This window comes from Pipistrellus kuhlii, unplaced genomic scaffold, assembly GCF_014108245.1.
Source record: "Pipistrellus kuhlii isolate mPipKuh1 unplaced genomic scaffold, mPipKuh1.p scaffold_m20_p_21, whole genome shotgun sequence".
NCBI lineage: Eukaryota > Metazoa > Chordata > Mammalia > Chiroptera > Vespertilionidae > Pipistrellus > Pipistrellus kuhlii.
In genome coordinates, this window is record NW_023425520.1 from 3,931,450 (window position 1) to 3,958,603 (window position 27,154).

The 27,154-nt window shown below is 58.7% G+C and overlaps 1 protein-coding gene across 5 annotated transcripts; it reads left to right on the plus strand.

The window, feature by feature from the left end:
- Nucleotides 1–26,811, plus strand: SORBS3 (sorbin and SH3 domain containing 3). Of its 5 annotated transcripts, XM_036450348.2 has the most exons (21): nucleotides 8–136; nucleotides 4,702–4,855; nucleotides 5,099–5,216; nucleotides 6,630–6,823; nucleotides 7,935–7,998; nucleotides 10,091–10,129; nucleotides 10,778–10,871; nucleotides 12,561–12,651; nucleotides 12,869–12,955; nucleotides 13,050–13,103; nucleotides 13,795–13,881; nucleotides 14,655–14,701; nucleotides 15,119–15,258; nucleotides 15,455–15,507; nucleotides 15,595–15,641; nucleotides 15,807–15,921; nucleotides 19,504–19,629; nucleotides 21,877–22,188; nucleotides 23,433–23,536; nucleotides 24,034–24,140; nucleotides 26,028–26,226. In XM_036450348.2, the coding sequence occupies exons 1-21, from the start codon at nucleotides 30–32 to the stop codon at nucleotides 26,087–26,089; spliced, it is 2,202 nt and encodes a 733-aa protein (XP_036306241.2). In that variant the 5' UTR covers nucleotides 8–29; the 3' UTR covers nucleotides 26,090–26,226. The 5 variants fall into 5 exon arrangements, with proteins under 5 accessions (XP_036306242.2, XP_036306238.2, XP_036306241.2 ...); XM_036450345.2 differs by lacking the exon at nucleotides 24,034–24,140 and having other exon boundaries at nucleotides 5–136; nucleotides 26,028–26,811; XM_045585897.1 differs by lacking the exon at nucleotides 23,433–23,536 and having other exon boundaries at nucleotides 9–136; nucleotides 26,028–26,811.
- Nucleotides 26,812–27,154: the final 343 nt, after the last annotated feature.

The following is a 27,154-nucleotide window of genomic DNA, read 5'->3' on the forward strand; positions in this document are numbered from 1 at the left end:
AGAGAAGCTCGCTGCTGGTGAGAGGGGGCATGACCAGGATTCCTGGAGCTGGAAGATCTTCGGCGCCACAGTCTTTGGAGAACAAGGAAGAACGTGAAAGAGATGTGGCCCCCCTTAGCCGTGAGGACCGTGACAGGTGGGGACCAACACTGGCGACAAGGGAGAGGGGCGCGGCTCTTGGCCCTGGGGGAGGGGAGAGGATGGTGGCCGGGGGTGGCTGAGCTTCACAGGAGGGAACAGGCACTGCCACCGGCCCTCCTTTGGGCAGCTGTTTTCTCCGAGTGGGGCTGCCGCCCCTTCCCCACCCTCCCAGCTTTCCAGGAGAGCCACTGAGTCTTGGGGGGGGGGGGGCCTAAGAGAGGATCTCCTTCAGCTCCCTGCTCAGTGCAGTAAGTGTCTTTACAAAGGCAGCTACCCCACACCTGCAGACAGGAACCCCTGTGATCCTTTAAAAGCTCTTCCTTGGAAACCGTGCCTCTGCCAACACGTGTGCACCTAACGGCCCCCCGGGTGCCAGCGCAGCCCCCAAAACCCTGGGAGCTCGCCAGCTGCCACCCCCCTCAGCCGAAACGGCCCTCTTTCCCCAGTGGGTCTGTGATGTTGCATGCTGGCTCACCACAACCAGGATAGCCCAGTAACGGAACTGAGAAAGGATCGACTTAAGGGCATCAACGATTGTAGACATTTTTTAAAAAAATGTTTCGTCTTTCTCCATTCCCTCCCTTCTCAGCTTTTGAGTTGAATGATGTGCTTGGAAAACACTAGAGCAGTGATTTTCGCCTCATGCAGCACAATCAAACACATACTTTTTTTCCCAATCAGATAAAGAATAGATATAATTTTTACTGATTTCAAAATAAAAAAATAATAGTAATTATCTACCCATTTTTTACTCCAACGTGATTTTTAAAAAAGTCAGGTGCCCATACTTGTACATAATGGATGTCTGGTACCAAGAACTAACCAATCAGATGCAACCTTATTATGCGACGTGACCAATGAGATGCAATTCTGTAATATGACCTATATATTTATGGTTCAAGACAGGGCAGTCACTCCAGAGGGCTGTTGTCATTTTTTAAATTTGACAGCCTAAGGGAAGAGGTCAGTGCTCCTGACTAAACAGTCAGGAGTTGCATGTTTTAAAACTTATTGTGGCGCACCGGTTGAAAATCGCTGCTCTAGTGCACAGTGGCCTCAGGACACCAATCTTACCCCTAGTAAGAACGCAATGAATGTTTATTTTCCTAATTTAGAACTCAAAATAGATCTGAAATAGCCCAATGCCTCTTTGCTGTTCGGTTTGGGGCTTGGGGTCCCTGAGCAGAGCCAGGGAGCATCCTCACTTCCTATCACAGGCCCTGAGTGCACACTGGCGCCTGGGGGAGACGGAAGAGGGGAGAGAGGGGTGGGGGGAGAAGGGAGGGGGAGAGGGGAGAGGGGAGAAGGGGCGGTCAGGAAAGTCAGGGAGCCAATGAGTGCGGGCTCCTGGGCAGCGTCAGAGCAGCGGGAACAGCGGAAAAGCAGCGAGATAAAAACAAACGCGGTGTGTGGGAACAGGGAGACCTGGTCACCCTGTCCCGGCGCCGCCCGCATCCTCTCCGGGGGCGTGGCTCCGGGGGGGGGGGGGGTCCGGAGGGCGGGTTTCCTCCTGGGCCACCCCCCACGGGGCTCGCACGTGTGAGCATCGCCGGCTGGGCAGCGCACGCGTGTGTGTGCATGTGTGTGTGCACGTACGTATGTGTGCATGCATGCGCGTGTGTGCATGTGTGTGTTTGCACACGCCCAGACGCATGCTTACACCAGCCCCAAACCTCCCCCTCGGTCCGCGAGGCCCCGGGCCTGCGGCCGCCCTATCTGGGCCCCCGCCCGCCCGGCCCCAGCGCGGTGCCGTCGGCGCCGTATCGGCAGCGCGGGCCGCACCCGCCGTGTAATCGCTGCGCCCTTCCTCCGTCCCGGCCCCGCCGCGCGGCTCCCCCGCCCGCTGGCTGGAAACGCCGCTGGAAACTCTGAGTGGCGCTCCCCCCCCACCCCCCGCGCCCCGCGCCCGCCCCGACGCCAGCTTGCCGAGGGGGCCGGGCGGCAGCGGGGAAGCCAGAGCGGGCTCCCCGGGGACCCCGGCGGCCCCTCCCGGCGCCTCCCCGCGGCCGGCCCGCCGCTCCGCCCGGGCACAGCGTCCGCGCCGCGACCCGACGGAGGCGGCTGGCCAGCCGGACCCCCGGCCCGGCCCCTCCCCGGCTCCCGGGTCCCCGGAGCCCGAGCCCCGTCCGCTCACAGTCCGCACGGAGGAGGCAGAGCGCCGCCCGCCCCGTCCTTCCCCGCACGCGCCGGCCCGTCCACCCGCTTCCTCCTCGGGGCCGGCCTGACGCGGTCACGAGGGCGGACAGCGCAGTCCGAGCCGCTCCCCGCCCGCCCTCCCCGGGGTCCGGCTGCGATGCCCCGGCCTCCCCGGCGGCGTCCGCAAGCCCCGCCACCTGCCACCTGCCCGCGGGGGAAGGTAGGTGCGGGGAGGGGTGGGGAGGGGGGTGGCCAGGGCGCAGGCGGCGGCCCGGAGCCCGCCCTGAGCGCAGGCACAGAGCCCTTCCCCCGGGAACCTGCCCCAAACTCCGGGATGGAGAGAGGTGAGACTAGTCCCCTCCGTCCACAGAAAGGGGGATCTGGGAAAGCCTGTCCTGTCCACGTGGACTCGCAGCTAGAAACCCGCCAGGCGCCTAGGACGGAGCCCCAGGCCCGGGCACTGTCTGGTGGGCACAGCCCCCGGACCACAGCCCAGCCCCTCTCCTCCCCTAGCCCTTTGGACCTGGCTGCGGAGGGGGAGGGCTGTCCGAATTCTGGGGGGACCCCCAGGTGCCCTGGCACCCTCTGCCCTCAGCTGGATGTGAAGCCAGTTTCCCCCATGCCGCCCTCTCCCTGTGAGGAGCCCCCTTTAATGTGTCCCTTCACCGGGCTGCCAAGCACACACCCAGCCCGCCCCTCCACACCCTCCCCTGCCTGTCCCTGGAGCTGCGCCAGAGGGAGAGGTAGACCCCCTTCCCCGCCCCCCGGGATCAGCAAGCCCAGAACATGCTGCGGGGACCTCCCTGGGTCAGGGAGCACAGCAGGGTGGGGCAGATGGAGGCTGGGGGGGAGCAGAGTGGGAAGGAGGCAGGGTCAGCTGACAGCAGGCACTGCTGATGCTGATCTCGCAACTTGGCCGCAAGCAGTCAGCTGGGCTGGGAGAGGAACCAGCCTGCCCGGGACCCCATCTCCCCCTCTCTCTGCCTCGATGTCCCCCATGGGGGGAGGGGAGAGGAGGGGGAGCTGCAGGAACCGGGTGTGTCTGCATGTTTTGCTTTTGGTAGGAGTCCTAATTGGATCCAGCTGGTGGGCTGCCCCTCCTCTGGCCTCAGCTCCCCACTTCCCCCCACAGGCAGGGACGGGCACAGGCAAGCTACGCCCCCAGTAGGTCTTTCAGGAGTCAGCAGAAGTCACCATCAGACCCGTGACCGGGAGTTGCCCCAGCCTTGATTGTACCCTGCAGCCCCCAATGGCTGAGCAGGGACCGGGTACAGGAGCAAGCACAGCGCCTCTTGTACCTGCATCCGCTCTGCTCCCCATAACTCCTGTGCTGCTCATGGGACCGCACCTCGGAACTGGGCACTCCCGCCTACAACTGACACCCTCTGTGCTCACACCCCGCGGCTGCTCATTCGCCCCTCACCCCGCGGTACCCCACAAGTCACACGCACAGCACTGCCCTTACCTCCCACCACCTCCCTCCCGTGAGCCCCAGGCCCCTCAGGCACACCCAGGCCTAAAGGAACAAAAACACCAGAGTGGGTCCAGCCCTGGAAGGTCCAGCTTCTGGCCCAGTCCACCGGGCTCTGCACCCCAGTCCCCGGACAGGAGAGCCCTGTTGGACAGCCCCGCCCCCTCCATCTCCTGGATGCCTGAAGCCCCTTCCTCTGAGCTAACATTTGCCGCCCGGGGAGGGGGGAAGGGGAGGGTTTAAAAGAACCCGGCTGGCCAGCCAAGCATGTTGTCCCAAGACCCTCTGTGGAAAAACAGCCTGAGGCACAGGGGAAAGTGGTGTGTGTGTGTGTGTTAGAGAGAGAGAGAGAGAGAGGGAGCGCGTGAGCGCTGGGGAGTGGCTCCTGTTGCCTGGAAATGCCCCCACGCGCTCCCCCTTGGCCCTGCTGGGCAGTAGGCGGGTGGCCTTGCTGTGGCCGGAGGAAGCCCTGTGCCCGCTGGTGAGCAGATGCGCACACGGGCCCAGGGCAGGCCCAGGGCAGACGGAGGGAACTGAAAGTCCTGCTGCCCAGGCCGCCTCCTCCGCCAGCGGCCAGTCCCCCTGCCGCCCTCGGGGGATGCGCCGCCTGTGTAGTGAGCCCCAGAGGGGCTGGCCAGCGGGCCAGCCAGAGGCTTTGTCCCGCAGGCCCGCTCCTGGCCAGCCTCCCCTCCTCCTCGCCCGGCCTCCCCTCCCCCACTGCCACCCAGAGCTCCTGCCCGGCCTAACAAGCAGCCCATTGTGCCTGTGGGAGCCGGCACTGGCAGCCTGTGGGCGGGTGCCCAGAGCGGCCTGTTTCCTGGGTCCCGAAGCTCCCACCCAGCTGGCCCCGACGCCCTCCCACCGCCGTCCCTCCGGCCCCACCCTGAGGTCCGGCCCAGAGGGCACGGCAGCTGGTCCAGCAGGGCTTCCCCTTCCTCCCTCCTTCCCCGCAGAGGACGTGCAGAGGAGCTGCTGGCACACCCACCGCCCTCTGACCTTGACCCGAGTATGCAGGCCCCACCCTGCAGCCGCCCGGGGCTCAGCCTGGAGGACTTCATCCCTGGCCACCTCCGGGCCCACGGAGGGTCATTCTCCAGGGGGACGCGGGTGAGTGAGGCAGCGAGGGAGAGGGTTGCTGGGCCCGTCGTGGTGGGGACCCGGCAGGACAGGTGGGGCGCAGGGGGGTTAGAGGACTGGGAGGTGGGAAGGGGGTCAGAGGGTAGCTCCAGGGAGCCTCCCTGGTTTCCCGCAAAAGGACCAAGCTGGCCCTGGAGCCTCGCCGTGGGGTCTGGCTGTGCCCTGGCGGCCGTCCCTCCACCCTCCCATGCCGCTCCTGGCCCCTCCCCACAGGTGCCCGTGATCCGGAATGGTGGCTCCAACACCCTTAACTTCCAGTTCCATGACCCTGCGCCCAGGACTGTGTGCAATGGGTACTTCCCAACCCGGAGAGAGCCCCCCCAGCACCCAGGTGGGTCTGCGCGGGGAAAGCCTGGGCCCGGAGCCCGGAGCCCGGTGCAGGGCAGGGCCGTTCTCACTGCCCTTCTAACAACTGCCCCTCCCTGGGTGAGCATGCTGGCCTGGGAGAGTGAAAGCTGTGGGAGAGCAGGCTGACACATCCTTCCCTTCCTCCCCGCAGGACAGGGAAGGAAGTGTGCAGGGGACACTGCCCTGGGGCCGGGGGCCTCCCGCAGGGCAGGGAGTGGCTCCCCCTGGGGATGGAAGGGCCGAGGAAGGTGGGCTCAGGTGGCTGCAGGGGCTGAAGCCCACAAGGGCCCTAAGGCTGCTGCCCAACACAGCTCACCGCAGCCTGGGCCCCGGGGTCCGAGGACCCCGGACATCCTCTGTGCGGGGCCCAGCCTGGGGCTCTCCTGAGGAGCTGGCATCCTTGGTTGCGCATTCCCATGGGGCGGGCACTCCGTCCAGGAGTTCAATTCCTTTGGCAAATAATTGCTGAGCACTTGGCCGTGCTGAGCCCTGAAAGGGCGCCTCAGAAGCCTCATCGTATTCAGTCCCTGGCAAAGTGTGGGCATCTTCCCCGTGAGGAGCTGGGCCTCAGGCAGGGGTCCTCAAACTTTTTAAAGTGGGGGCCGGATCACGGTCCCTCAGAGAGCTGGAGGGCCGGACTATATGAACTACTAATTCCTACTGTAACACCTCGGCTGCGCTCACTGCCCAAAAAACCTGGCGGGCAGGATCAGACTCCTCTGCGGGCCGCATGTGGCCCGCGGGCCGTAGTTTGAAGACCCCTGCCTCAGAGGGTTCGGGCTCGGAGGCTGCTGCCCGGGGCTGAAGGGTCCGAGGAAGTTGAGCCACGGCTGGCGAACAGTTCCTGTCCCTTACCGAGAGCCTCTCTGTGTGTGCCAGGCTCTGGGCTGGGCACGGCCACCCCCTCTGGTTCCCCCTGGGTCCTTGCCATGGTGACCCATGAAGTGAAAACTGAGGCTCAGGGAGGCTGACGGTTGTGTCCACGATCACCCAGCCAGCAGGGGGCAGATCTGGAGTTTGCAGTCAGGTCTGCCCCCGCCAAGCCCAGCACCTTCTCTGCCCCAGCCTGTACCTCCCAGCCGGGATGGCCCAGCATTCCCAGCAAGTAATGGTTCTCAGCCCTCACTCCGGAAGCTCCGAGGACAGCCCCAAGAAAGCGGAGCGGGGTGGGCACGGGTGTCTCACGTCAAAATCCATTTTTATTCACTTTAACTGAAACCTAAACACACAGAGGCCCGTGGTCCTGCTGAGAGGATAGCGTCTGCCTCCCCAGCTCCCACAGGCAGGGAGATGTTGGAATGCTTACACCCACGGGATCAGTATTTCGAAGAACCGAGGGAGGGACGAGGTCAGGCGGCCCCTGCCCGTTGCTAATGCTCTCGTGCCCACCCTGCAGACCCTGCTTGGTATCAGACCTGGCCAGGCCCTGGGGGTCGGCCCGCAGGGACCCAGAAGGCCCCCGCCTCCCAGCACCCCCAGAACTGGTCAGCCACATGGACCAAGGACAGCAAACGCCGGGATAAGCGCTGGGTCAAGTACGAGGGCATCGGGCCCGTGGACGAGAGCGGCATGCCCATCGCCCCCCGATCGGTGAGTCTAGAGCTGGGGACCCACGCTGGGCACTTCTGTGAATTCAAGATGGGGCAACCAAGGCTGTACCCCAAACATTTCAGACTAAAGCAGGGGTTCGATCAGGATGGGCTTCAGGGGTCGTGAGCCCCATAAAACCACAGGCCGTCATGTGTCTGAGTTGCACAGAGGCTTGTGGGGTAAGAGAATGCCCCCTGGCTCTCAGAGGGCCACTGCTGGCAGGGGCCCCTCTTAGAGTCTAGTCCCAGGGCCTGGCACAGCGCTCATGACATGGTTGCTGAGGGATGACTGGCTGAATGAGTGAGCACAGAGTCCTGAGAGGTGAGCGTAGATGGAGCCGGGCTCCGGACTCCCGGCAGTTCTTGTCCCACCCCCACCCCAGCCTGTCTGAGCCAGCCACTTGCCTTTGGTTCAGTTCCCATCTCCCCATCCGAACCTGAGGTCAGTACCATGCCTTTCTGCCTTCCAGGGCTGTCTGGAGCCTCGGGTGTGGCAGGGGATGGGAAATAACAGTTCTACCTATATCACTGCATTCATGTTTCATCTCATAGAAGCACATGCTCTTTGTAGAAACATCAGAAATATGGAAAAGTGAAAAAATGTGAACCGCCCCAAATCTCACAGTATCGGGGTCATCACTGATGGAGATCCTTTCTATATCTTATCTATAATAACTAAATGGGAATATGCTAATTAGACTGACCGTCTTCCGGACATCCTTCCTGATGAAGCCGGGGCCAAAGGGAAGCCAGCCCAGGTCCTGAGTGTCAGAGGGAAGCTGGCACCGGCAGCCGGGGGAAGGAAGGCCTACTGTTGCATGAATTTTCATTCATTGGGCCTCTAATTCCTATGGATTACCCTTCACGAGGTCATTGCCAGTAAAGACAATCTCCCCCTTGCCCCCCGCTCAACTGGGCTCACAGGAAAAGGGCCCAGGAAGGGAAAATGGCAGCAGAGGGCTCCAGAGCAGGAAGGAGGCCTGGGATCGAAGGGGGGTGTTTTGGTTGGCGTTTGAGGAGCTGTTGGGGCACGTCTGCTCGCCTGGGAGGTGGAGTGGGTTGGCTGATCAGTTGCTAGGAGGGTGGCCTGACATTGCCTTTTCTGACCCCAGAGTGTTGACAGCCCTAGAGACTGGTACCGGAGAATGTTCCATCAGATTCACCGGAAAATGCCAGGTGAGACACCCTCCCGGGCCCCCTCTCTACCTCTACCCCAGTGGGCTCCCGCTCCGGGGGCTTCGGAAGTTGGGGGAAGAATAGGGAACTTGCCTGCTCAGGGAACTCTGTGCACCCACCCCAGGCTCTGAGCCAAGAGGTTCCTAAAACAGGCGAAGGAAGTATGTTCTGGGGTGGAGGGAGGGAACAGTGAGCAGGCACTGTTCCCGGGATCCTCTGAGGGCACTGGGCATCCTTGAGGTCACTCATTCATTCAGTTAGTCCCGTGACCGTGTATTGAGCACTTCCTGTGTGTCAAGCACTATTCCAGGTGCTGAAGATACAACGGGAGGACAGAAAAGAAGCTTAAGAAAAAGGGAGACAGAATAAGCAGATCATAAAGACGCAATACAGCATCTGGTGGTCAGCACCGGGGAGCAGAGGGCTGGGGCTTACCCAGTGCCGAGAGCTCAGGGAGTGAAGGAGTTAGCCCTGCAGGGCAGGGGAGGGGTGCTGCACCAAGGGGACCCCAGGAACCCAGGGGCAGAAGCAAGTCTGGTACGTTCTGGAATATCAAGGAGAGGCCAGAGCGGAGTGAGGGGACGATGGCGGGAGACGGGATTGGGTTCCGGAGGGCCTTGGGAGCCATTATAAGGGCTTGTGGCTTTTATTCTGCAAGAGCTGAGCGGTTCTGAGCAGAAGAGTGGCATGCTCCGACCAGTGATGTCTGGAAAGGCTCATGCAGGCTGCCAGGAGGGAAAGACAGGGCAGGGTGGCAGCAGGGGACTGGTTAGGGGGCCTGGCTTTACCCCAGGCCAGAGGCCACTGTGCCTCAGACCAGGGCTGCAGCAGCTGGCCTGCTGGGATTCGGAGACAGAGTCCTGGGAATTTGCTGATGGATTTGAAAGAGAGGAGTCACGGCTGACCAACCTGCGCAGGTGGAAGGATGGAGCTGCCACTTACAAATGCAGGGAGGACTGCAGGCGTAAGAGGTGCCTTTTAGATGTGGGCATCCATGTGGAGACGTTGAGTAGGCCATAGAGACACAGGTCTGTGGTTCAGGGGCCACGCTTGGGCTGCAGGCGGGAACACCTGGGACTCACTCAGAGGGATTTTGATGCAAATCCACCCAAGTATTCCAATGTGCAGCCAAGGTTGTAAATCCCTGGAATAGCTGTGTGTTTTTTTTTGTTTTTTTTTGCACCAGAAGATTAGATACGATGCCCTGGGGAAAGGGAGAGACAGAAGCCCCAGACTGAGTCTTGGGCACGGAGTGGCTCCTGAGGTGAGCAGGACAGACCGAGAAGGGGCAGCCGGAGGCAGGGGAGAACCAGAGTGGTCTCCCTGAAGCCAAGTGGCAGAAACATTGCAGGAGAGGAAGGGGCCCACTGTGACTACTGCTGCTGCTGGGCGCATGCCCATGGCCATTTGATTTGGTGTGGAAGTCACAGGGTCCTTCGAAGAGCAGGGCGGCAAGAGTGCTGGGCTGAGCCGCTCCACCAGAGGGAATTGGGGGCCGTGAGCGAGGGCCAGCCCCTGCTGCAGAGGACAGCGGAGAGCCCCAGAGCCGGAAGGAGGCCTGGGATCGGAGGGGGGTGTTTTGGTTGGCGTTTGAGGAGCTGTTGGGGCACGTCTGCTCGCCTGGGAGGTGGAGTGGGTTGGCTGATCAGTTGCTAGGAGGTCCCAGGAAGTCACGAGCACAGTGAGGAGTGGGCCTGGGCAAAGGGGGAAAGATGCATTTAGGAGAGGATGCAGGAGGGGCAAGAGGGAGAAGAGGAAGTGGCCTTCCCCGCCCCACAGTGGTGAGGGCAGGTCTGTGAAGCTCAGGGAGAGGATCTGTATGGGAACCATTGAGGGAGGAGTAGGAATTTGGGCAAGTCCACTGCCCCTGTTGGCCCGGCTCAGGCCTTAAGTCTGCCAGAGGCATTTCGAGCCCTCCCCAGAACTGCCCTCCTAATTCCTCCCCTCCCTCGGGACATTCTTCAGGCCCTGACTCAGGCCCTCGGCCCCTGCTCTAGGCAGGAGGGAGGCTAGGAGCAGCTGAGGCAGCCTCACAGGCACTCCGACCTCACTCGCTGTCCCATCCCTGACCCGGTCCTTTCTGCTCCCGCAGATTTGCATCTGGACTGGTCCTTCGAGGAAGCACCCAAAGGTGAGGTGAGAGGGTGGCCCGCCCAGCTTGGCCTTGAATTTGACCCTCCCTGCAGCCACGCCTGGCTCTGGGGCTTCCCAGTTGGCTTAGTTCCGCTGGAGAAGTTTGTATGCCATTTCCGGTAAGCTCCCAACCCCTGGCAGGTGGCATTCAAGAACCTCAGCTTCCCTGCCCAGTGAATGCCCAGCCCTGGCCGTGACTTCTCTGGGCCTCTCTTTTCTGTCTACCCCAGAGCTGCTTTGAACATTTTTTAAAAATATATTTTATTGATTTTTCACAGAGAGGAAGTGAGAGAGGGATAGAGAGAAACATCTGAGAGAGAAACATGGATCAGCTGCCTCTTGCACACCCCCTACTGGGGATATACGCACAACCAAGGTACATTCCCTTGACCGGAATCGAACCTGGGACCCTTCAGTCCCCAAGCCGACGCTCTATCCATTGAGCCAAACCGGTTTTGGCTGAATATTTCTTAAAGAGAGAAAAGGTCTTACTGCAAAGTGCACATTCAGGGGTCTGGAACCCCACCCCTTTTCCCAGGACTGTGGGTATGGGCCGGTATGGGTGTCAAAACCTCCAAAGGTCAACCAGGTGACCTCAACCCCTGCTCTCCCCTCCCCCACCCTCCCTGTTTCCTCCCACCTGCAGTGGCTTCCTCCTGTGCCACCTCTGCAGACTCAAGGTGTCCAGGGCCTCAGCAAAGACCTGCAACCCGGCCAGGCCAGGCCTCTTCTCTGAGCGGGTAAGCCGCCATGGGGGAGGGGCCTGAGGGCTGCCGAGGGGCCCTGGCTTCCCTGTGGGGACTGGCAGCCCCTGGTGGCAGCAGCTGGCACAGCCTCCAAGTAGGTTCAGCCCCTTCTCAGGACCCCCACTGCTCCAGGCACCCCCTTCCCCGCCAGGGCCCGAGGGGAGTGGCAGGCAGGGGTGGACTTGGCACCCAGTCCTGGTCAAGACCCCTGTGATGCAATGCCGGAGTCATCACCCCAAAGATCCACAGGTTCTACGGGGTGGAGAGCCGATGTCCCACCGGTAGGTGTGGCTCTGTGGCCATCCGCTCCGATGCCTGGAGAAAACAAGGGGCCGAGGATCCAAGTTCCCTCCCCGGTGCCGCGGAGAGAAGAGCCCCTCCGGGGAGGTGAAGGATCAGCTGCTTTTCTCTGTGAGACCACACAGGCCCAGGCCCAGACCCGGCCGCCTGGCCCTGGAGGGGTGCGACCCCACCTTGGGAATGAGGAACTTTGCCCTCAGTGAGATCCACCAGCTGCTTATTCTCCTCCGGCGAGATTCACCTCATTAGCATAGCCATGAGAGATTCACCTCATTAGCATAGCCATGAGAGATTCACCTCATCAGCATAGCCATAACGCACCTGTGGCTCTCAGCATCATCATCGATAAGAGAGAGGCCACGAGCTGGAGAATTGGACTCAGGGTGTGCCCTGAGCAGCTTAACCAGCCCGAGCCTCAGTAACCCCGTCGGTTACATGGGGATCACAGAGTGGTCATGAGGATTAAGGCTCATCGCAAGTCTCCACAAACATTATTAATACAGACTTCATTGTGACAAGAGCTTCCTTAAACTGGGAACGACATATTCCATCCTCGTTACCACTCATATTATTTTGAGAATAGAAAACAGTCATGATTGCAGCCAACAAATCCTCACCCTGCGGTCAGACATTCCATCATTTGATAAGCTGCTTGGTACAGTCATTCCATTGCGTGGAGACATCCAAATTCAACAGAGGCTGGAGCCTTGGAGCCAGCCAAGACGGGATTCCTAGAGGGGAGAGGGCCCGTGTGACAGTGCGGTGCCTGGAGTGCGGCCGGAGGGGCCAGCCAGATGAAGTCATGGATTCGGCTCCCTCAGAGCAGCGAGGCCCAGGGCTCCGAAATCACAGGCCAGGGCTGCAGGCCAGGGCTGCAGACTCCTTTCCTGCCAGGGAAAATCGGACTAGTCTAGAGCCCCACACCCTGGGGCACGGGTGCAACCAAAAAGACCAGCTTCACCGGATAGGCACTAACATACATCACCACAGCCTGAACGCAATGGCAGGCCTGTCACCGAGGCCACTCCTGGAGCAGGAGCACGTGTCAGGCCTTTCCTGGGCGCCTCAGGGCGGATGGCCCCTCTAAGCGTCACCACACCCTTGCGTGGGCGGGAATCCTTCTGACGTCACAGGTATTGAATCTGAGGCTCTGGCGGTTCAGTTACTTGCCAAAAGGGAGCACAGCCAAGTGGTGGAGCTGAGATTTGAACTCAGAGCTCATAACTTTCCACGCACGTGTTAACACTGCTCCCGGGCCAGGAGCAGGAGAAGACGTGTGTGTGTGTGTGTGTGTGTGTGTGTGTGTGTGTGTGCAGCTCCCTCTCCCAGGGCTGTGCTCTCACTTGTAAAGGAAACTGAAGAAATGCCCTTCCCTTCCTCTAGAAGAAGCTGGGACCCCTCTGAAGAATATCCTAGAAGCACCTTCAGCTGTAACCCTGGAGCATTCTCCTCCCTGCCGAGGACCCCGAATCAGGTAGCCCTCCCAGCGCCCTCCCCACAGGGTCCCCATGCCTTCTTGGCCAGGTCCCTCATTGGAAAGAGCACAGATAATGCTCTTTCCGGTGAGGCCAGTGAAGGAGGCAAATCCAAGTAGGGGACTGGAGGTCACAGGGGTGGGGCAGTGGCCTGAAAGCCTGCCCAGGGTCCTAGTGCCCCTCTACTCAAGCTGACGCCTACCCACCTCAATGCAGGTGCCCAGACGCCGAGAGAAAGCAGACAATGTCTGGACAGAAGAGTATTGGAACCAGTTTCTGCAAGAACTAGAGACTGGGCAGAAGGTGCGTGTGGGCCGGGTCCTCTGGGAGCGGGTGCACCCTTGGCCAGTGCATGTTGGCGAGTTCGCCCCCTCTGACCCGCCCTTCCCATCTTCAGCCCAAGAAACCTCTGGTGGATGAGCCTGCTGAGAAGCCCTCCCAGCCCATCGAGGTGAGTGCTGCAGGGAAGGTGGGGGAAGGGGAGACAACGATGCTGGGGGCAAAGGAGGGTCTCTGGGTGATGCTGGCCCCAGTGAACCGTGACCGTGACCGCGGGCAAAGGACACAGACCCCACAGCTCCCGTCCTCCCCAGCCCCGCACAGCTTATCTTTGTATCCCCACCACCCACCACAGTGATGGCATTCAGTAGGCACTCAAACATGCATGGAATAAAGGTGTGTTGACCAAGCAGGGCCAGAGAGGAGTGGTCCGTGTGGGCTGGAATTTTCAGGAAGTATTCTTAGAGGTGGAGCTGAGCTCTAAAGAGTTGGCGGGTTGGGCCAGGCAGAGCGCGCTCAGGACGGGAGGCGGGCAGTGGAGGGAAGCAGGTACAGGAAAGCCAGGCGGTAGAAGTCCGCCGAGACTTGACGGGAGAGAAAATGGGGATCCTGCAGGCTCTTGATTAGATAAGTGACCACAAAAAAAAAAAAAAAAAAAAAAAAAAAAAAAAAAAAAAAAAAAGCAAGATCAGGAAGTCCTAAGGACTATCTTGGGAGTACCGGATGGGTGAGCCTGTCCTGGCCTGGGGCCCTGCGCCCTTGGGCCATCGCCCCCCCCCCCCAACCGTGCACTGCTTTCCCTCCCCTCCCCTTCCCCCTCCCCCGGGTCCGCACCGTCCCAGCCTCCCCATCGCCCGCCGCAGGTCCTGCTCGAGAGGGAGCTGGCCAAGCTGAGCGCCGAGCTGGACAAGGACCTGCGGGCCATTGAGACCCGGCAGACCTCTCCCAAGGTACCGACCCCCAGGCCCCCCGGAGCCTGCGCCCCGGACCCGCCGCAGCCGGGCCGGGGGAGAGGGGCCGCCAGGCGTCCCTCCGGTTGCACTCGGCGTGACCCGGGCAGACTCACCCCGTCTGCGCCTCCTCGCCGGGCTGGGCGGGCTTCTCCCGGGACTCCGCCCAGCCTCCGGCTCCGCGCTCAGCCCCGCACCGCCCCTGGACCTCCCCCATCATTCCCGTCCCAGCCCCGGACCTCCTCTGGAACCCCTGACCCCTGTACCTCCCCTAACACACACCTCCCGCCCCGGACCTCTCCGCCCCAGCCCCACACCTCCCCCTGCACCTCCCCTGTTCCTCCCCCGGACCTCCTCTGGAACTCCTTACCCCACACCTCCCCGCCCCGGACCTCCGCGCGCGCGTCCCAGCCCCGGATCACCCCCGCCCAACTCTCAGCCCCAGCCCCACACCTCCCCTGTCCCTCCCCCGCACCTCCCCGCCCCAGACTTCCGCGTCCCACACCTCTCCCAGTACCGACCTCCCTTCCCCCCGCACCTCCCCGCCCGCACCTCCCGGTCCGCACTCGCAGGGCTCTCCTCGCCACCGCCCCCTCCGCCGCTCCCGGCTCCCCCTCTTCCGCACCCGCTCCGCTTCCTCCGGCTCCCGCCTCCTCCAGGCCCCGCCCGCCCCCTCCTCCTTCCCGGCCGCCAACTTCCCGGGAGGCGGCGGCCTGGCTGCCCCGCAGCGGACGGTCCGGCCTGACGCCCTGTCTCCCCCCCACACCCCACAGGGCTCCCCGGCGTCCCGGCCGCCCCCGGAGCCGCGGGCCTCCGCGCGGTGAGTGGCCGGAGCGCGGGGCGGGCGGCCGGAGGGACGTGGCGAGGGGAGGGAGGGGAGAGGAGGGAGGGGTGCGGAGTTGGGGAGACGTGGAGGGCGGCCGGGACGGGTGGGACGGGCGGGGGGCCGGGAGGTGGCAGGTGGCTCCCCGGGACCGGGCACCGCTCGCGCTGGCGGCCGTCCTGGCCCTGGAGGCCGCTGCCCCGGCCGGAGAGGGGCGCCGCGCCCGCACCGGCCCGCGCTCCCGCCTCCCCGCGGGCCGCGCCCTCGCCGGCCGCGGCTTGGGAAGTGGGACGTCCCGCGGCGGGGCGGCCGGAGCTGGGGCGGTTGTGAGGGTTGGGGGAGCTTGGACGGTCCGGGTGAGCCTGGTAGAGCTGAGGCCAGACAGGTGGCTCCCTCCCTCCCTGCGTCCCGCAGCCCGGCCTCTGCCTGGAGCCTCAGCAACCCGAATGCACTTTACCGGGGCGCCTCCTGGCCCCTGAGCCCCCACAGAATGGCGGATGGAGGAAGCCCCTTCCTAGGCCGTAGGGATTTTGTCTACCCTTCCTCAGCCCGAGGTAAGGACCAGATCCTGCCCTTTTCCCCACTCAGAGGCCCACCCCCACCGCTCACCAGCCCTGGTGCCTCTAGGGTGTGGCAGAAGCCCTTGCTTCCACCGGTGCCAGTGGGTGGGGACCCCATCCCAGCCCTCCAGCCCCCCTCCCCCCATCCCCAGGCATGGCCTCCCAACGCTGAGCTCATGCTTCTCCGCAGACCCTAGTGCCTCTGAACGAGGGGTCAGTCCTGCCAGGAAGGACGAAAAGAAGGTAAGGGGGTGGGAGCGTTAGGGTCAGGGTGCAAGTGGGACCTGGGTGGGCCTGGGGTCACCCCCTGTGTCTTCTCCCCCTGCATAGAGGAAGGCTGCCAGGCTCAAGTTTGACTTCCAGGCACAGTCCCCCAAGTAAGTGCCCTTGTCTCCCTCCCCTGCCCCTTGGGGCTGGCTCTGCACTGGGGGAGAGGGCAGGGGGCTGCGGTGGGCATCCCCAGGAGGCGGAGGGGACTGGGTGTGCTGGACGGGGCCACCAGGAGGGCCTCAGCTTGCCAATGCCCCTGCTCTGTCCTGCAGGGAGCTGACCCTGAAGAAGGGGGACATTGTCTACATCCACAAGGAGGTGGACAAGAACTGGCTGGAGGGGGAGCACCACGGCAGGCTGGGCATCTTCCCCGCTAACTACGTGGAGGTGAGCTGGGGCCAGCAGTGGCCGAGGGGCCGTGGAGAAGTGGGCATTCGGGTATGCAGAGCCCTGAGCCATCCACGGCTTCTCTCCTGAGCTGGCTGCCACGGCTCACGGGTTCCCCGAGATGTGAACTGTGAGCTCCAGGGCAGGGGCCATGTCTCAGCCGCTTAGTAGCCGTGGCCCCCACAGCCTGGCCCAGCACATCGCCTGTCTTCAGGAAATGTTTGTCCCATGGCTAAAGCTGGGGCCCATTCAGCGGGGGAGAACCAGGCCCGCCAGCGCTGTCACTGTCCCAGCCTTCCACCATGCAGAACCCATCTCTCTCAGGCTGTTCCTGGGGTGAATCCTAATTACACCTGGCAAGAGTACAAAGTGTGCGGTGTTTATAAATCGCATATACATGCACTCATTTCTATGTGTGCACTTGACCCTTGAATAATGTAGGGCTTAGGGGCACTGGCCCTCCCCCTACAAAGATGACCCCACACAAAGAGCCACATGTAACTTTTAAAATATATATATTTTATTGATTTTAGAGAGGAAGGGAGAGAGAGAGAGAAACATCAATGATGAGAGAATCATCTATTGCTGCCTCTTGCATGCCCCCTACTGGGGACCGAGGCAAGTGCCCCTGGCCGGAATCAAACCTGGGACCTTCCAGTCCGCAGGCTGACGCTCTATCCATAGAGCCAAACCAGCCAGGGCCACCCAAACTTATCTACTAAGAGCCTGCTGTTAACAAGAAGTCTTACCGATAAAATAAGCCTTCCTGATTAATACCTATCTTGTACATTATATGTATTATATACTGTATTCTTACAATAACGTAAGCTAAATCATAAGGAAGAGAAAATACATACATTTTATGCATTTATTTTTTAACTTTTTTGGGGGGATATTTCTAGGCTACCTGGTTTATGTGTGAGTTTTTACAAATTGCTGGAAATCTCCAAAATTTTTCCAATATATTTACTTGAAAAAATCTTCATATAAATGGACCCAAACAGTTTGAACCTCATTGTTCCAGAGTCACCTGAGTAACCTCCCGTTTCCTCTCATTAACCTGGGATAGATCTGCCCCATTTTACAGATGGGCTTGCTGAGGTTCAGAGACAAGTTGTGAAAAGATCCAGAATCTGAATGAAGTTATAGGTTCCGGTATTTGTGTCTTTTAAGCTGTCTAAATTATTAATTTGAAGTTGTTCATAATGTATCTTTATTATCATTTTAACGTCAGTAAGATCTGCAGTGATGTCCTTTCTTTCATTCCTGATATTAATAGTTTGTGTGCTCTCTGATTCTGGCTAGAGATTTGTTAATTTTATTGATCTTTTCAAAGAACCAGCCTTACATTTTATTGATTTTTCTCTATCTTTGTTTTCCATATCATTGATTTCTGCCGCTTTATTATTTCCTTCTGCTTGGATTAGGTCTAGTTTGTACTTTTTTCCCCCTAGTTTTTTCGGGTGGTAGTTTAGATGATTGATTTGAAACATTTCCCCCCAATATATGCATTTAATGCTATACATTTTCCTCTAAGCACTGCTTTAAATGCATCCCACAGGTTTTAATGTGTTTTCTCATTCAACTCAAAACTATTTTTCCATTTCCTTCATGAGTTCCTCTTTGAACTATGGAGTGGGTGGTTGTTTTCATTCAGGCTTTTCTTTTTTCTTTTTCTTTCTTTTTTTTTTAAATATACTTTATTGATTTTTTACAGAGAGGAAGAGAGAGGGATAGAGAGTTAGAAACATTAACGAGAGAGAATCATCAATCAGCTGCCTCCTGCACACCCCCCACTAGGGATGTGCCCGCAACCAATGTAAATGCCCTTGACTGGAATCGAACCTGGGACCTTTCAGTCCGCAGGCCGAAGCTCTATCCACTGAGCCAAACCAGTTTCGGCTCATTCAGGCTGTTGATACAGTAGACATCAGCAGCCCTCTCCCACACTCAGGACTCTCTGAGCCTGAAAGTTCGCAAAGTATTTACAGTATTCCGTGTCATCAGTCATTTAGGTCTTAGTATGAAATATTTATTAGCATCCTGGCCAGTGGTGCTCAGTTATTTGAGCATTGTTCCATGTACTGACAGGTCACTGGTTGGATTCCTGGTCAGGGAACACACCCAGGTTTTAGGTTCAATCCTGGTCTGGTGTGTGCAGGAGACAACTAATCAATGTTTCTTTCTCTCTCTTTTCCTCTCTCCCTCTCTTCTCTTCTCCCCCTCCCCCTCCTTCCCTCCTCCTTCCTTCCCCTCTCTCTCTAAACTCAATAAAAACAGCCCTGGTGGGTGGCTCAGTTGATGAGCGCATCATCCCGATGCTCCAAGGTTTCAGGTTTTATCCCCCATCAGGGCACATATAAGAAACAATCAATGGCCGAAACTGGTTTGGCTCAGTGGATAGATTGTCAGTCTGCGGACTGAAAGGTCCCTGGTTAGATTCCGGTCAGGAACATGTACTTTGGTTGCAGGCACGTCCCCAGTGGGGTGTGTGCAGGAGGCAGCTGGTCGATGATTCTCTCTCATCGATGTTTCTAGCTATCTATCCCTCTCCCTTCCTTTCTGTGAAAAATCAATAAAATATATACTTAAAAAAACAATGAATGCATAAATAAGTAGAAAAAGTCGATGTTTCTCTCTAAAAATCAATCAATAATAAAAATTTTAAATCTAAAAACATTTAAAACCTATATATTAAAAAAAGCTGTTGATCTGCTTTTGGATGTGTATGAGTAGGGTGAAGCAAAGACAGTAAGGAGATTGTGGGCCGCGGGTGGTGTGGAAGGGGGAGGAGGAGGGACACTGTGTCCTCGGCAATGGTAACGTGTTAGCGCTTCCCTTTCAGAGCACGCCAGCGGGGCTGCCCAGCTCCTTGAAACTTGTTTCCTTCTGCCCTCCAAGTCCAACTCCCTTCCCTGAACTGCCCACCGCCCAGTGCCCACTCCAATAATGCCCACTCCATATACCCCCAGTGCAGAGTCTTCCTCCAGGGCTCTTCCTGGGACTCAGCAGCCCCTTGGCTGTGTCTGGTGTCCGTCCGGTGTCTGTCCCCTCTCTGGCCTGGGGACAGATCTTACCATCCCAGACGTCCCGCTTTTGGCGGGACAGTCCCGGTTTTTAACAATTTGTCCCACGTCCCGTGGCGTTGTTTTTTTAATATATTTTGTTGATTTTTTACAGAGAGGAAGGGAGAGAGAGAGAGAGCTAGAAACGTCGATGAGAGAGAAACACCGACCAGCTGCCTCTTGCGCACCCCCCCACTGGGGATGTGCCCGCAACCAATGTACATGCCCTTGATCAGAACCGAACCTGGGACCTTTCAGTCTGCAGACAGACGCTCTATCCACTGAGGCAAACCGGTTTCGGCAACGTCCCGCGGCGTTTTAAAACAGTCCCGATTTTTGGAAAAAAATCGGGACTGTTTTAAAATGCCTCGGGACTTGGGACAAATTGTTAAAAATCGGGACGTCTGGTCACCTTACCATACCACCTTCTCTTGGTTGCCTCCCCATTCCGGGATCCCCAGGTGTGTGGCCAGTTCGTGTCCCGGCTGAGCCTTTTTCTTCATCTTCCTCGCTACAGGTGCTGCCTGCCGACGAAATCCCCAAGCCACACAAGCCGCCCACCTACCAGGTGCTGGAGTACGGAGAGGCCGTGGCCCAGTACAACTTCAAGGGGGACCTGGAGGTGGAGCTGTCCTTCCGAAAGGTGCGGCCAGGCAGGCGGGGAGTGGGGGTGGGCTGGGGCTGGTGAGGACCGAGGAAATACGTACCATAAAACGTCTTTATTTATTTTTTAAAACATATGTCTTTATTGGTTTCAGAGGGAAAGGGAGAGGGAGAGAGAGATGGAAACATCAATGATGAGATTATCATGGGTCGGCTGCCTCCTGCACGCCCCCTACTGGGGATCGAGCCTGTAACCCGGGCCTGTGCCCTTGACGGGAATCGAACCTTCAGTCCACAGGCTGATGCTCCATCCACTGAGCCAAATGGGCTGGGGCTACAGTAAAACATTGTTGAAAAGAGGAGTATCCACCTTCGTTTAGTCTTTTCATTTTTTGTTTTTCCCAGTCTCTTTGGATTAATTTCTCTTAACGTAGCTCATATTTTAAAAGTCCAAAACCTCTAGAGTAGTGCTTTATTCCAGGTTGGTAGGTTTTGTTTTGTTTTGTTTTGTTTTGTGTTTTTTTAAAAATATATTTTATTGATTTTTTACAGAGAGGAAGGGAGAGAGATAGAGAGCTAGAAAAGCCGATGAGAGAGAAACATCGACCAACTGCCTCTTGCACACCCCCTACCGGGGATGTGCCCGCAACCAACGTACATGCCCCTGACCTGAATCGAACCTGGGACCTTTCAGTCCGCAGACCGACGCTCTACCACTGAGCCAAACCAGTTTTTGCTAGGTTGGTAGGTTTTGAGGATCACAATCTGCATTTTTACTGTTTTGTTTTCTTTCTTTCTTTTTTTTCTTTTCTTTTTTTTTTTGTAATCCTCACCTGAGGATATTTTTTTCCATGGATTTTTTAGAGAGTGGAAGGGACGGGAAGAGAGAAACATTGATGTAAGAGAGACTCATTGGTTGGTTGCCTCCTGCACATACCCAGACTGGGGCTAAGGATCGAACCTGCAACCAGCGTACTTGCCCTTGACCTGAATCGAACCCTTCAGTCTGCAGGCTGACTCTCTAACCACTGAACAACCCAGCTAGGGCATTTTTAAAAGAGTAAAATGAAAATATTAGAAGGCCTTGCCTGTAGCCTGGCTAGGTAGCTCAGCTGGTTAGAGTTGTCCCAATATGCCAGAGTTGTGGGTTTGATCCCAGATCAGGGCACATACAAGAATCAATCAATGAATGCATTAATAAATGGAACAACAGGTCGATGTTTCTCTTTCTCTTTAAAATAAATCAACTAAAAAAAACCAAAAAAACACATTGCATGTAGTAAGGGTATTTTATCACAGTTTTAGGCTTTTATGCGCTGGCCAGTGTGGCTCAGTTGGTTTCACGACACACCATACATCAAAAGGTGGCAGTCCGATTTCCGGTCAGGGCACATACCCAAGGTGTTGGTTTGATCAGCAGTCCAATCGGGCATGTGCGGGAGGCAACTGATCAATCTCATATTGATGTTTCTCCCTCCCTTCCTCTCTCAAAAATTAAAAAAATATATTTTTTAGGCATTTATGTCTGTGTGTGTGCGCGCGTGTGTGTGTGTGGGGGGGAGGGTTGTTACTACAATACAATTTTTGTGATAGATCATGTTCGAGAAAGCTTAAAAAATATTGTCCTAGAAAGCAGGGTTTGGTCTCCCTTTGGCTGATTTTTGGGGCAGAAACCATGAATGCCCCTACTGAGTGTCCCCCAGAAGAGCTGGCCCCAGAAGGCAGGGACAGAACAGGAGGAGCGGCTGGTGGAGAGGTGGGGCGGGAGAGCTGGAGACCCTTCCCCTGGCCAGCCCCCTTGGCCTCCGCCCTGAGGGCCTGAGGAGGGACTGCCTGTCATCAGGGGGTTGGTTTGTGGGCAGTGGTGACAGGACTGCTCAGTGTGGAGGCGGGACAGGGCCCGTGCGGGCTAGGGCCTGGCCAGTGCTTCTTGCCAAGCTGCCAATGACGACCTTAGCGCCTCACGGCCACGGCATTGCTACCCTCACTTCGCGAGTCAGGAAACCAAGGCTCAGAGGGGCAGAGTCAGCTATCTAAGGCCACACACGTGGAACTGGCAGAGCCTGGTGTGGACCCCAGTAACTAGCCACCAGGCTCCCCTGTGGCTTCTGCTCCGTGGCCAGGCGGCCTGGGTTTGGCTCCTGACACTCCACCGTCTGGCTGGGCGACCTGGGCACACTAGCAGCCCGCCGACCCCTCTGGGTGTCCGCGACCCCGCTGGGTGTCCGTGGGGGCAGCCGTGGGCGCGTGGTACCCTCCAGACCTGACTCCTGTCTCCTTCCCGCAGGGGGAGCGCATCTGCCTGATGCGGAAGGTGAACGAGAACTGGTATGAGGGGCGCATCTCGGGCACCGGGCGCCAGGGCATCTTCCCGGTCAGCTACGTGCAGGTGTGCCGGGAGCCCCGGCTGCGCCTCTGCGAGGAGGGCCCCCAGCTCCCCGCGTCCCCCAGCATGACCGCCGCCCGGGTGGCGGCGCGCCACCCCAGCTCCCCCGGGGCGCCGCGCAGCCCCGCGGACCCCACCGACTGGGGGGGCCGGACCTCCCCCCGCCGCGCCGGCTTCTCCTTCCCCGCCCAGGAGCCCAGACCCCAGACCCAGGTGAGCTGGCCTGTTTCAGGGGAGAGCTGACCTCTCCCCCCCCCCGCTCCCCGCCCGTGCCCCCATTCCTGTGACGGGGAACCCTTCCCGGACCGCCCCAGGACAGACGGGCGGGGTGCCTGCTTGGTGGCCCTGTGGACCCCTGAGCCCTCCGGTTGGTCCTGGCTCCCGGGCTGCAAGGAGAATGGGACAGGCAGCTGGCCCTCAGTGGGCCCCAGAGCCAGCCCAAGCCTCCTGACCCTTTTCACTCCACTTCAGTGCCCCAAAAGCATTAGGGTCAGGGTGCAGGGGGGACCTGAGGGGCGGGCTGCTGGCCCTGCTGTGACCGTGGGCATGTCACTTGCTGTCTCTGGATGTGGGTCTTCTCAGAGGTAGAATAGTCCTCACCTGCAGAATGAGGATGGTCATTCCCACACAGAGGGTCGTGGGGGGAGGAGAGGTTGGAGCTACACGTTTAGTCTTAAGGAGTCACTGGGCCCCATCCTGAGGGCTCCCAGACAAGCCCGATTGCTCCCGCAGTCATCGCTTCCCTCAGCAAACCAGTGAGAGCGGCACCGGGGGGCGCGGGCTCCTCCCGCCGCTGTCCGCGGGGTTCGGAGACCGGCCACCTGCCCCGCCTGGGCCCTGGGGACAAAGGCACGGTGACCAGACGTCCCGCCTGATTTTTTAACAATTTGTCCCGCGTCCTGCGGCGTGTTAAAAAAGTCCCGATTTTTGGAAAGATTGTCCGATTTTTAGCAATTTGTTCCCCATCCCTGCGGCATTTTAAAAAAGTCCCGATTTTTGGAAAGATTGTCCGATTTTTAGCAATTTGTCCCGCGTCCCTTCGGCGTTTTAAAAAAGTCCCGATTTCTTGGAAGAATTCTTGGAAGAATCGGGACTTTTTTAAAACGCCGAAGGGACGCGGGACAAATTGTTTAAAAATTGGGACTGTCCCACCAAAAGGGGGATGTCTGGTCACCTTACAGTCCAGGGGTCTTCAAACTTCTCTCATTATGAGAATCACCTGGTGGAGGTGTTAAAACACAGATTCCTGATAGCACTTCTTATAGTTGGGATCCGGGAATCTGTGTTTTAACAACTCCACCAGGTGATTCTCATAATGAGAGACGTTTGAAGACCCCTGCCTTAGACAAAGGATCAGATGAGCAGAGGGTGCGGTGCTGCCCAGGGAAGAGGGGCCATGTCACTCTCCCCCCCCACTCATGCTGCCTTCGCCCACTTTTCCTCCCGTGGCCCCCCAGAGTCTCAGCACCCCTGGGTCCTCTCTGACCCATCCCGGAGGCTCCAGCCGCGCCGTGGACCTGGGGACCGCCTCCCACAACACCGCCCAGATACACTGGACCCCGTGAGTGCCGTCGGGTGGGGCTGCATCAGGCCGTGCTGAGCACACCGACCCTCTTACCTGCCCCAGCTCCCCAGGGTGGGTTTGGGAAGCTCCTGATGGGTAGCGCTAGTTCTTGGTGGCGAGGGGGCTACTGTCTGCAGTGCTCCTGACCTGTCCCTGTCCCTGTGGCCCCCCTCCCTCAGCCCCCAGCCTCCGTCTCCTCAGTGCCCAGCCCTGAGGTCAGCTTGGAAGGGTGGGAGCCGGGAGAGCAGGCTGGAAGGCCCTGGGAGCACCGAGGAGGCAGGGTGTGGTGGTTCGGGCTCGGGGGGAGGGGAGCAGGCCTGGGAGGAAGGGGCTGGAGCTGGAGCTGCCATTCCAGGAGCGGGGCCAGGGCTGTCGGGAACACGGGGAAACCCTGGAAGATCCACAGGACGGGGCAGCACGCGGGTTTAGGCTCTGGGTCTGGTCTCGGGAAGGGGTGAGGGCTCTGGCCGTTGCCATGACACTGTCCCCCGCAGGTACCGGGCAGTGTACCAGTACAGGCCCCAGAACGAGGACGAGCTGGAGCTGCGGGAGGGGGACCGGGTGGATGTCATGCAGCAGTGCGACGACGGCTGGTTTGTGGGTAGGTGGGCCTGGGGGGCGTGCCAGGGGGGCAGGCTGGAAGGACGTGTACCTCAGGGTCCCTGCGGGCAGGTGGAGGGGAGACACAGAGAGTCATGGCTGACCCAGCACATCCACCTTCTGGCCTGGCTGATTCCCCGGAGCCAGCATTTCTGTTGTTGCCTTCAGACCTCCAAGAGGGACGAGGCCCAGGTCACTGATTAAGTCAGTTCAGACTGGGACCAAGTCTCACACCTGTGTGTCCCCCACTTTCTCTCCCCGCCTCGCCTTCCCCCCTCCCCCCCGCCATGTAGCAGCTAGCTCCCCCAACCCCTTTCCACCAAAAGGAGGGAGGGGTCCCGGCCCTCAGAGCTGGTCCTAGGGCAGCTCAGGCAAAGGACGGAAGCAGGAAGCCTCACGCTGGCCTTGGCCTGGTCCAAGGTGACCAGCCCCGCAGGTGTCACATGCCTGCTTCCCAGAGTGGGCAGCCCTGCCCAGGCCTCCGCTTCAGAGGCGGAGGCCGTCCTCAGAGACAGCGAGCAGCCGGGGTGCCCGGGCGGCAGGCTGCGCGGCCTGCGTGTTGGAGGGGCGGGCGCCTGGGCAGGGGTGGCACCTTTCTCACCTGTACCCCAGCACCTCCTGGTGGCCAGGCTGCAGCCACACCAGTGACCGTGAAGTCCTAACTGGTTAACGTCCTTACCTCGGAGGGGTGTGTTTGGGGCACACTCTCATTTCACTCGGAACACTGCTGCTTTTCCATTTCTTTGTAACCTGCAACGCTTTGCAAACGGATAGAGACAAGAAGCGAAGCACCACCTTTGTGGAGTAAGTGCTTCTGGAGGAAAAGTTTAGAAAGTTCAATTTCTCCGTCACCTTAACACGGGTTAAATGTTCAGTAGCCACGTGGGACTTAACATGGTGGGCAGTGCAAGTCAGGGAAGGCTTCCTGGAGGAGGCGTGGGAGCTGGGCCTCGAAGGGTGTCAGAGCAGGAGGGAGCGGTCCTCCGGCAGGGGAACAGTATCAGCAAGGCCTGGGAGCAAGGTGGGCCTGGGCTCCTCAGAAGAAAGTCAGGATGCCAGGAAGGGAAGGCCCAGGACTTCCATTTCGTATTCCTAGCATCCCCCCCTTCACCACCCCAGGACACAGGTGTTTTGTTTTTCTCAGGGGGGAAGGGGAACGATGTCAGAAAGAGGCCTGAATTTTAGGCCCACTCCTACCCCTAAACAGCTGAGTGCTTGGGGGAATTCGCTTGGCCTCCTAGGCCAGCGTTTTTCAACCGCTGTTCCGCGGCACACATGTTGCCTGGTGTGCCGTAGGTGCAGACAAGACAAGAATTTTATAATTTTTCACTATTTTGTTTACTTAATATTTCATAATAAAGTAATTATAAAATACTTTCTTTGTGTTTGATTCCTATTCAAGAGAATTACTTTATATATAGTCAATATAGGCACAGAGTTAAATTTTTTAACATTTTCTAATGGTGGTGTGCCTCGTGATTTTTTTCATGAAACAAGTGTGCCTTTGCCCAAAAAAGGTTGAAAAACACTGTCCTAGGCCTCATTTGCCCCATCTCTAAAACGAAGGTGTCATACTCGACCAGTGCGAGGCCCTCGGATTTAGATTCCGTGATTTGGCCTCCTGCTTCCTTGCTTTCCCGAGGAAGGGTGGAGTTATTCCGTGCTGTGTGCAGAGTTACCCACAGCGGCCGAGTCCCTGTTGAATTTAGCAAGTGCAGCTTTGCTTACCTAAGCGCCTGCCACTAGCAGGCAGGAATGGGGAAGACCATACCTCCCTCCCTCCATGCTCCACCTGCAGTTCTGGTCACTGCCAGCAGGGGGCAGGGCCCTCGTCTTTCCTATTTTAAAAGGAAGTGTGGGGAATGATCTTGGTCTTTTCCTCTTTCAGGTGTCTCCCGGAGGACGCAGAAATTTGGGACATTCCCTGGAAATTATGTAGCTCCGGTGTGAGAGGTCTCCGTGGCAACTCAGAGCCCAGCCAGGATGGAGTGGAGCGCAGTAGCACTTCTCAGAGGGCGAGAGGATCTTCCTCCCCAGGACCTGGCTGCCGGCATCTGCAGACAACCCAACAAACAGCCTTCCCCTCGGAGCCCCCCCGGACTGACTCCCACCCACAGCTCACAAGCATTCCTTTCACAGTCTTTTTATTTCCTCCCCTCCCCAGTTCCCCAAATACAGAGGTCTGCTTTGAAGTGGAGACTGTTTCCAGGCCTTATTGAGACCAGACCCCCGAGTTCCCCCACCCCCACTCTGCCATGGCGTTTCCTCTAACAGGGACTGGCTCCCAGCTTCACCCCCATGGGGTTCCTCTAACAAGGAGCAGCTTCCTAACCTCACAGAGACCAAAGGCCGCCTGCAGGGGATTCCTCTCCACCCCCCCCCCCCTCGTCACTCCAGCTGGCCCGCCGCCCCCTGTGCCTTCCTGCTTCCATCTGGGCCTGAGAGTTGGGGGGGGGGGGCACAGGGCCTCTTTAGCATTCAGGGCTTGGCAAGAGGTCTTACCTGAAGCCCCCCCCTCCTCTTCCCAAAAGCTGCCAAGCCCTGGGCCTGTCCTGCTACTGTAGTGCCCAGAGAGGTCGGACCTCAGAGGCCGGGCCCTCCTGCCTCCCCCAGCTCCCCCCAACCCTCAAGTCCCCTCTGGAAGAGAATGTAAATAAATGTGGATACGGGGACCCTGCCTGGCACTCCTTTTGGGCAGTGACGGTGGGGATTCATTCTTCAGTGAGCTGTGCCGAATCAGGTGGGATGTGAGAGTGTGTGCGTGGGGGTGCGGGGGAGGCCGGAAAAGCAGCATGGTTATCTCTCAGGGCAGAGAGGGAGAGAGAACACTGACGTCACAGGGCCCAGGGTGAGGCCTGATTGTGGGGAGAAACCAGAGATGGGAGCTGAATGTGGCCTTGTGTGCAGGCTGTTTTGATTCCGGAGCCAGCGTGGGGTTGCTGGACTGGATGACACGTCTTAACTGCTCTGCTCCTAATGTTTTCCTTCTGTGCGCCCGGTCCCACACCAAAGCCC